At 40.6% G+C, this 10,628-nt stretch overlaps 1 protein-coding gene across 1 annotated transcript in view; it reads right to left on the reverse strand.

The window, feature by feature from the left end:
* The window catches only part of ANXA5 (annexin A5), a 29,962-nt gene extending 22,345 nt beyond the window's left edge, over positions 1-7,617 (reverse strand). The window contains exons 1-2 of the mRNA XM_032333314.1: positions 7,460-7,617; positions 7,310-7,353 (exon numbers count right to left, since the gene is read on the reverse strand). Coding sequence (XP_032189205.1) covers positions 7,310-7,318 — 9 coding nt within the window. The 5' untranslated portion in view covers positions 7,319-7,353; positions 7,460-7,617. The remainder of the gene's footprint in view (positions 1-7,309; positions 7,354-7,459) is intronic.
* Between the last annotated feature and the right edge of the window lie 3,011 nt (positions 7,618-10,628).

The following is a 10,628-nucleotide window of genomic DNA, read 5'->3' on the forward strand; positions in this document are numbered from 1 at the left end:
CTTACAGGCTATGGAGTTGCTAGTATATCAAGAGGTTAAGAACAGGGGGGACTAGAGAGATTTGCTTTAAAAAGACATCTGACCACTGAGACTGAAGGAAATGAGGTGAAAGATGGAAGGAAGAGGCGTCTCCTCAGAATCTCAGTGACTCACTATGAAGAAGAAATAACTGCTGATTGTATTTTTGAGAGCTTTCTAGAAACTGTGAAACACGTGCTACATTCCACATGATCCAAGTCACCGTCAAAGCTAGCCAAAGCCACATAGTAGTAGTAAGGGACTAGAAGTGAATCACAGTCATGAGTCACAAGGGCAGAAACCTTGTTTGGACATCCTGTCCAAACCCCATCCTGGCCCACATAAAATTATCTGCACTGGGCAAATGTGACTTTCCATGACTCATACTAGAGGGCTTCTCCTTTTTCCCATAGATCCACTTGCCTCAAGTTAAACATTTATACCCTGCCCAGGGTAATTCCAACTATGAGTAGGTACAGATCCCTTCACCCATGCTGAGGTCATCTTCAGTTACCTTCATTCCCTGCCACCAAGGCCTTTTCAAAGGCATTATTATATATTTTCAGGCCATACATGGCCAAAACATATAATTCACTCTTTTAACTCTGACCTTCAAAATTATCCACTCTTCTAGCTCTATAATTTTGTTGGCTTTTTTTGTTCATTTATCCTAAATGAGAAAGTTCTTTACCACCAAGGACTAGGTATGCCAAAATAAAATGAATACAATTAAGCCCAAAAACATGTGAAGGGTTGCTTTTCTAGACAGAATTTAAAGAAACAGGAAAACAACAACAGAAATAAGAACTTCAAATTTAAAGATGAGAAAACATTCACCTGTCTGGAACCTTTTAAACTGAAGCTTTCCTGAAGGTACAGAAACCCTCTTTCAATCCATCTTTCAGTTTAATGAAATCAATACTTTGATTTCATTTAAAAAATGAAATCTTTGCTCCTACTGATGAGCAAAGTAAAAAAATTAAATATCACTGTGCCAAGAAAAATAAAATGAGCAAGAAAAGAGGGCAAAACCAGCATGATATGATTATGATCTAAGTTGCAAAGTAAAATAAATATCAGGGGGAAAAAACCCTAGAATCTCCAAGAGGACTGAGGGGTACAAACACAAATGACAGGGGGTCAGAAATAAGATCTCAAGACCTAATTCTTACCCTTGCTCCAAATCTATCCAAAAAGGTGAAAGTTAAGTTCAAAGCCTTAAAGTCAAATTGGTTTTTAACCATTATCTGGTCCCTTTTTTAAAACCAAGCATCAAGGGAAAGTATCACTGTAAACATTTAAGTTAAATGTGCAAAGGTAGAAAAGAAGTTTTGATAACAAAATAAAGATTTTGTCAGTATGATTTAGGTTTTTGTTGTTTCTTTAATGCTCCCATGACTATGACACCCTGCCACCATAAGAATCCCTTTCCTTGGCAAATACCAACAAACATTAAGTCCAGCGGTCCATGAATAATGGTGATGCCTTGAGTTAGTTAAGGTAGGCAAATGCATTAGCCTTCACATTTGAGTACACATTTGAGCTGGGGTATGGGGGTGGGGGTTGCAAGGGGTTCTGTTTTACATAACTATTCAACTGGGCATTCTATGAATTGTACTTGAAAAGCTGTATCACTAACCAATTCATTCACCAATGCTTCAGAAAACAAGCTTATAGATTTCTCATATTAGAGAAGAGTGTGCAGGGATTCACAACTTTATTTCCTTTTGTATCTAAACAAGGGACAGAAATCTAATAAACACGGCTGGTCCTACACAGAGGTAGAAACATTAGCCTCAAATCAATTTTAGTTGTGGGAAGAGAAATAAGCATAAATAAATGACCTACGGAGATGAAAGAGGTTTTAAAGATCATATATACCCTGCTGCTTACTAAGACAGCACCTCCTAAATGTTTTGTAAGGAACTCAAATTCAACAAGTCCACTACTAACTCAATCTTTTCCCCGCACCTCAAACCTGTATTCCTTTGTCAGAGAAAAACACAAATTAACCACTCAGTCAAGCAAGCCATTCATCTTGACCCTGACCAGACAGAGCCTTCATCACCAACGACCACCCCACTTCTGCACCCAACCTGCCTACTGTTCCAACAGTCCCCTCCTATCTGCAGTCCCAGTCACTGCCTAGTTTGTCTTTAAGATTTCACTGGGATCATAGCAGCAGATTCTTAAGTGGTCTTCCAATATCCAGCTTCTCTCTCCTGCCTTTCCCCCCACCCCCCACAAACCTCCCACACCACCATGCGATCTCTTCAGCCCTCAGAAATGCAACATCACACTGGCACCAGGGTGATCTTGGTTAAATGCAAATCTAACCATGGCACACCCCAACTTAAAACTCTTTGACAGCTCCTCTTACCTACAAAATGGGTCATATTCTTCAGCTCTTTCTGGCATCCTTTTCCAGGCAGGGCTCCATCTCCCCACCTGACCACAGCTTCACTCCATCCATACCGTACTGTCTGCAGCTCCTGGCCAGGCAACACACCTTTATACCTCTGAGCATTCACTCTTGCTGGTGTTGCCTCTACATATAATGCCTTTCCTCCTTGTCCCATCTGACCACTGCCACGTAAGTGACTGACCTCAATTTCCTCTTCTGTGAAACTGAAATAGTAATACTGATTTCTAAAGCTGTATTGTAAGCACTAAATAATGCATACAATGGACATAGCAATGCATCTGTTATACCAATAAACTGTTGTCCCATTTCCTTTTTTATTTTCCCGGTCTAACAATACCTGATGCATAGTGGGAACTCAAAAGCTTCATATATTCATGACTGCATCCATGAATGGGAAATAAAGAGAACAGTTAGGAACAGGTGTCCAAAGAAATGATACCAACTGGAATACACATTCATTCCACTAAATCAACTGCGTACAGGTTTACATATTATATAAACTACTAAACTGAAAAGATGGGTCCAAAAAAAAAAAAAAAGGTCCTGCGAGCACTAATTTTTGTAAAGATCAACTAATGCATCTGTGAAGTTTTGTAATACTATACAGGTCATACAAATAAAATTTATTTCAGAAATTGATCTATAATGTAAAAATAAAATTTATTTCAGAAATTGATCTATAATGTAAAAATATATTTCTATGATGTTAAAATTTCTAAGTCACTGAAAGAAGAAAACCACAGATTGCCCAACTCTCACTAGCTCCCAACCTATGTCCAAAGGGACCAGATCTAGAGAAGAGAATTAAGATTTGCTGAAAGCCAATGAATTGTTCAGTGGCTTGCCAAGCAGCCAAGCGGTTTTGGATCTAGTTCTTTCTCAGCATTCAAAATGCAAACAAGACTCAGAGGTATCAGGAACTGAGAGACACTAACCCAAAGCAGTATAGGTAATCCTGATCTAAGATATCAAGAGAGATCTCTAAGGAGAGATTTGACCTTAAAGTGAATGGCATGAAAAGATACAATCAATATCTGGTCAACTCCTCTAGAATGAACCTCATCTCAAATCTGTTTATTTACACTGATCCTGCTTGTTCTGCACAGGCACTTTATAAATTATCACAGTACAATGATTTCAAACCAACCAAAGAAATTCCTAATCAAACCTTGAACAGTTTATGTATGGAGGAGAGAAATCTTATGTTCATGAAGTTTCTAGTGAAAAATTATGTTGCCTGATTTTGCTTCATGACATTCTTGCTGCTTTAAATACATTAACTCTATAAACAATATTATAAAGCTAAAATCAGATTGCCCAAAATCTATCTAAAATCTCTCTCTCTCTCTCTCTCTCTCTATATATATATATATATATAATTTATTTATTTAAGAGACAGAGACAGAGCATGAGGACGGGGAGGGGCAGATAGATTCTCCTCTGAGCAGGGAGCCCAAAGAGGCAGGGCTCCATCCCAGGATTAGGTAATCATGACCTGAGCCGAAGGCAGACACTTAACCAACTGAGCCACCACCCACGTGCCCCACCCCAAAATCTATCTTTTTAAAGTTTTATCATAAAGAAAATTATACAGACTGAAATGAATTACCTTTTTATTTTTTTTTTTAGATTTTACTCATTTATTTGACAGACAAAGATCACAAGTAGGCAGAAAGAGAGGACGAAGCAGGCTCCCTGCTGAGCAGAGAGCCCGACTTGATCCCAGGACCCTGGGATCATGACCTGAGCCGAAGGCAGAGGCTTTAACCCACTGAGCCACCCAGGCGCCCCATGAATTACCTTTTTAAAGTTTTGTTATCTTAAAGAAAATTATACAGACTCGAATTGAATTAAAATGTATTAAATGGATCATTCATCTTTGAAATACAGCCAACTCCTGATTTTTCCAAACCAAATACAGAAGTACAGCATGTACTTTTATGTACCTAAAATAAATTAGAGTATCTGCAAAATAATTTGGCTCTAGCTAAATAGTGAGATTTTAAAAACCTGCATGAGCAAGTTAAGCAATAAGAGAGAAATAGGTCAGAATTCAGTTTAAGAAATCCAACCCAAAATATGGTTAAGTCAGACTGAGAAAAATGACCCTAAAAACTAATTTTTTAAAAAAGTTACATTTATATAATCACAGCTCTGAATTATTTACTCACCATGATAATATAAATCACTTTTTATGTAGCTCACGGTATCTGTTATGACTTTGTCTCCCCATACTGACATCATCAAAGTAAAATTTTAAGAATTTATATTGATACGAATTATGAGATTTTTAAATGTATAATTTATATAGCAAATAAGCAAAAATGTTATTATAAATATACACAGGAGTATAAAATATCCCTAATAATATTTTTGTATAAAAATAGAAACTCTATCTATCAAAGATCAGTCAGTCAATGCTTTCTCTTTAAATTCTTAACAAGACGGTCATGCCCAAGAGCTACATATATAATTGATTGATGGATCTTTGTAGACTATGACTAGCAGGATGGTCCCAAGATCAAGTAAAAAGACAAAACACTGGTATGGAAGGTACAATTTATAAACATGAAGAATTACTGCTGTGGGAGTATACATTGTCATTCTTCAATAAGTAAGAGACAATATTTAATGATACGGTCTAAATGGCTGAAATGTGCACCTCTAAGTCTGAGGCATCTGATTTCACTACTCTACAGAGGGCCACAGAGTGGAGGTCTCTGGTTCCCATAACCACAGGTCAACAAAACATACTACCATAGAAACCATCTGAAACCTAACACTGAAACTACTTCAGCTTTCCTACCATTACACTGGGGTCCAAGGTATTTTTTGACAGTAAAAGTACAAGTTCTTAACGGGGGCATTCTGCATCCCATCAAATGTGTGAGTATAAAAACAAAACTCTATCTTAATGTTAAACATTTTAACAAAATGTTTTACTTCCATGGTTTCCAAGGAGAACTAATAACAAAGTGCAAAATTCAACACTGTATCTATCTTTCTTAACGTTACTTGCAACTTCTATGATGACTAACAACTGTGGTTTTGATAGGAAACAATACTGGAGTTCTACTGTGATAGAGATCATGCCCCCAATTTTATAATGCAAACCACCATTCTCCAAGGTTTTGTGTATATAATAGCCTTTATACTTTTCATTATTTGAAATAATTAATGTCCATAATTGGAAAAACATGTTAATTTGTGCTATCTGGAGTCTATATAATTGAAAGGAATTGATTGAAAAACTTCAGACATCACTGGGTCAACTTAGGAAAGAGATTCAAGAAACACCCAAATGAGCAAGGATAAAGGGAATTATTCTTTGATGCTTGTTCAATCATCATTCACATCACCACACCAGCATATCAAGATAAGAAAAACAACTCAGTGAAGGAAAGTTAGTTCCACATAAAAGTATCCTTTATGAGGGGAAGAACCTAAACCAAAGTTTCCATTTGAAGTAATATGAGAATCGGTTTATTGTAATATTTCCTAAGTTCAAAAGAGGAAGTAAGAATGGAAACACTGTATAAATTTAATAAAGTTACCAGGTCTTCATAATACTCCCATGTTCTCTTGGAAAGGACCTTGAAACCTTACTCAATTTTGATAAGTCAGTCATGTTTGGTGGGGTTTTTTTGTTTATTTGTTTTAATCTGATTTAATAAATGAAGAGTATAAAGAGAGGACACTGTCTGAGAGTTAAAATACTCGTTTTAAATTTTTATTTATTTATGGAGAAAGAGAGAGCACACAAACAGGGGAAGAGGCAGAGAGAAAGAAAAGGAGAAGCAGACCCCCGCTGAGCGGGGAGCCTGATGTGGGATTGGATCCCAGATCCCAGGACCAGGACCAGAGCAGAAGGCAGACAACCAACCAACTGAGCCACCCAGGAACTCCAAACTACTGGTTTTAAAAAATTATCTGACAAGCCAGATTGATTGCCAAGATCTGTAAAATTAGTTTTGCGTTGGAGTTGTTAGGACTGATATTTTATTCACAAAATACTGTACAACACAGTCTTTGTTTTTAAAGACTACTATATGAATGATTTTTCTTTCCTGTATTTTTGACAAATGTCAAGAACAACAACAACAAAACCCCAATATTAGGTAATCAAGTTCTGAAACAATCCCAAGGCAAATTCAATTTAGAACTCGTTCCACGAGTTACTTAAGAAAAGCAGCTCTTCTGTTTAATCTTTTGCGTGGGGCGGGGGGCAGGGGGGAGGACGCAGTGCCTACAGGAACAGCTCCTTTCAGTAAAATTGTGTTGAGCAACTGGAAAAATCTCACTAGCGTTCTACTGGGAAAAGCCATGCCCACTCGTAGTATGGAAATAATACAAGGAAAGATAGGGAAAGGAGAGGAGGGGAGGGGAAGAGAGGAGCAAAAAAGAGAAGGGAGGCGGGGGAAAGGAAGAGGGGAGCAAAGAAGAAAGGAATTAAGGAAGAAGGCAGGCGTGGAAAGAAAGAAAAAGAAAGACACGGAAAAAAACGCGTGCGGCTCACTTGACCGCTAAGAGCTTTTCCTGTTCTGGTTCTAATTTTAGGTTCTTTGGATTTTACACATTCACTCACAAAAAGGGAGTGCACACAAATCCGGCCACGTCACCGGCTGCTGCGCCCCACCGGCTGCTTCGGAGCAGGTTCCGGCGGCCACTGGACGGAAAGAAGCCAGGGACACAGGAAAGGGAGGGAGGGGGACTGAAGGAGAAACAGGAAAGGTGTAGCAGATTTCTCGAAGGCAGATTTCATTGACTCCTAAACTTTGTTGGCTTTCGGACAAATTCTAGAACTCCCTTGACACAGCTTACAAAGTTGGCAAATGCGCGCGCGGCGCGGGGGGCGCACGGTCATACCTGTGCCATGGCGACTGCTCAGGTCAGGAGAAGGTGATGCCAAACTGCAAGACAAGAGAGACACCGCCGCTTTAGCGAGCCGCAGACCGAGCCTCCCCGCGGCTCCCCTCTCCGGACGCAGCCCCCACCCCCGGCTAGACGAGCACTCACCCAAGGGTGAAAGAGCGACCTAAGTGCCCCGAACCTCCCAGGGAGCGGCAGAGCGCGGGGCGCCGGCGGGGAAGGTAGTGTAGGGATGCGAACAGAAGAGGCTCCAGGCAGCTGCGCTCTGCCCACTCCGGGCAACGGAAACACCTCCCGCCCCGCCCCGCCCCTCCCGCCCCGCCCCGCCCCTCCCGCAGCCTGCCCCTCCCGCAGCCTGCCCAGCGAGCCCGGCCCGCCCCTTCCCCGGCCTCAGTGCGCCTGCGCGGGGCGCCTCTTGTCCTGGGTCCCGAAGCCTGGGTGGGGCGGGCTTGCAGCTGCTTTGGAAACCGGAGAAGGCTCGGATCCCGAAGGACCGCTGGGCCTCCTTGTCCTCGCGCAGCGCAGCGGGAAGGGCGTGGGGACTCTGTCCAGGACTGTGGGTTTTGGGTCGCTGGGGCTTCTCCTCTCACCGTGGCCGCAGGAACGGTGGCCTGGCAGAGCTACTCGGACACAGCGTGGCGTAGCCGACTTTTTGCAAGGCGAGACAGTCACTGCAGCCAAGGACAGTGCATCTTTGACCGTCCTCTGGAAAAGAGAGTGAAGCTTTGAGTGTGTTTCTAAGTAAACAAACAAAAAAAGTGCCAGTGGTTACTTCTTAGAGGGCCCTCCCTGAAATGTATAGAGCCCTTTGTTGCTTATGTAGGAAATTTCAAAACCTCTGTCTGGGTCAGTTCCTATTTTACAAAGGAGCCTAGAACTTTAATAAAACTTAAATTTGAGGTATACTCAAATTTACTCATACTCAAATACACATTAAGCATGAGTATGAAATACGTAAGTATATGAGAGAGGGGGAGACAGAGGCTGAGAGACAGAGACTGACTCCAGGATATTTTATTAGACTGATAGAGAAAAAGCAAAGATAGTGCCCTTCATAGGCCTCCCAGAGTGGGGGAGGAGAGGTACCAGGGCAGGGGCAACAAGGCAAGAGGAGAAGCTTGCAACACTAGACAAGAGCCCATACTCTCAGATGAGAAGAGCAGTGCTGTGGAGATTTCAGGATAAGAGATTAGAATCTAGTCTGCTCTGGGGAATAAAGAAGTCGTCTTGTCAAATTAAATGGAGAACTAATGTGATTCTTGGGATAGAACATTTTCATTTGCTTTCACATGTGAGCCACGTGCTTAATCAAGCCCTGACAAAGTCACAGCAGAGTGGTTGTTTACTGGAAATGAAGGCAAAATCGAAAAGTGTGTGGAGCTTGCAACATACACATAGCCTCCCCTTTCAGCTTGCCTTCCCTCTTCTCTGGGAGCTTTCCTCCAGCAGCCCAGCATCTCTGTAGGTCATCAGCTCTCCACTACACAGCTCCCCCAGCATTCTTGACATGCCCCTGCACCTGAACACAGCCCTTTCTCTGCATCTCTCCTTGCTTACACTCTGTGCTTTCTATCTGCCTTTCACCAAGAGCAGGCCCTGTAAGCGGCCTAGAGCATTCTTTTTCCCATGCACAGCTACCTGAACTCCATTTATTCATTGCATCTCTTGCTTCCTACTCTCAGAGGAATGAAATGACATCAGATCTAAGAATCTTATTGGTTTTATAGGGAAATGCCCATTATGGGCTAATGACTTGCTCTATGTCCTGCAGCTAAGTACTATAGAACTAATGAATGATCAGATCCAGTGTCTTGATATATCCCAGTTAGTATTTCTTTCACTTCCATATACACTGATTTATTCAACCCCTACTCTGGACCAGGCACAGTTCTAGGTGATGGGGAAATAAACAAAGTAGGTCAGAAATTGTGGTGGAGGAGACAGGCAATAAACAAATATCTATTATGTCCTATATGTTTTATATAGCTCTGTTGTGTCCTATTATGTTCTATAAGAAAAATAAAGCAGGGCTACACTATGGGTATACTAGGGTATGGGCAATACTATTTTGCAAAGGTGGTCTGAAGGCATTTCTTGAGGAGAAACCTGAATTGTTACAATTTAATTGTATTTGACAACTATTTACTGGGTACCCCAAAACTAAAATAGGGGACAAACTGTACATCATAAAGGAAATGTAATCAAAATGCAACAGGTTTCAGAGAAGAGACGACTAATATTTTGTCAGGGGATTCTAAAAATTGCTATGACATTTGCATTAGGCTCTAAGGGAGGATATTTTATAAGACAATGAAGAAAAGAAAGGTTGGTTCCTGGTTAGATGAATAGCAAAACCAAAAGGAAAATGCTCTTTTGTGCACGGAATGAAAAGTGCATAAATAGAAACTGCCACTTGGATGCTGTTTTGAGTGGCATATTTAATTGATGGATTTTAACAACAAATATCTATTACCCATTTCCAAAAGTCCCTGATCAGTGTTCAAAAGCCATCCTCAGAGTCTCCACCAGACCCTCCAGTTAACTTGCTCATCCACTGTTGTACAGTTCTTGGGTACAGATAATGATTTCAGCTATTTTCTGATGAGATAATCAGGTGGCATTCCCACCTAAAATTTTCTTTTCATTGAGGAAATATACCAAATGGCAAATAATTGATTTACAAACTAACTTGTGAAACTCAATTTATGTAAACTCAGGATTTTCCCACTGTCACTCTTGCCCTCCTTTATTTGGATCATTGAACTAGCCAGTTTATTCTAAATGCATCACTAGCCTTCTTTGTGTTCAGTTTCTACATCTTCCAACTGTAATATTTTGATTATACATCCACTGACCTGTTTCCCTTAAACATAATGATTGATAGAGAGAGAAAAATGAGTAATAGGCTTTGCATAAGTAAGTACAAGACAAGCTTTCCCTAATTACAAAAGAGTGGGAATCTTTTGTTTTAAAAGACAATAAAATTTTCAACTAGTCTAATATTAAATTTGTTTAGGGAGGCCTGAGTGGCTCAGCTGTTTAAGTGTCGCACTCTTGATTTCGGCTCAGATCATGATCTCAGTGTCGTGAGATCAAACCCTGCATTAAGCTCCATGCTCAGTGCAGAGTCTGCCTGAGATTCTCTCTCTCTCTCTCTCTCTCCCCCCATCTTTCTCTCCCTCTGCCCCTCCCCCGCCTATGCACACACGCGCTCTCTCTCTCAATAAAATCTTTAAAAGAAATAAAGCAAAATTGGTATGTTTAATAAATATAGTTGCTACAAATTGTAATTACTTAAAGAAGAAAAAAGACAGGA

This window comes from Mustela erminea, chromosome 2, assembly GCF_009829155.1.
Source record: "Mustela erminea isolate mMusErm1 chromosome 2, mMusErm1.Pri, whole genome shotgun sequence".
Lineage (NCBI taxonomy): Eukaryota > Metazoa > Chordata > Mammalia > Carnivora > Mustelidae > Mustela > Mustela erminea.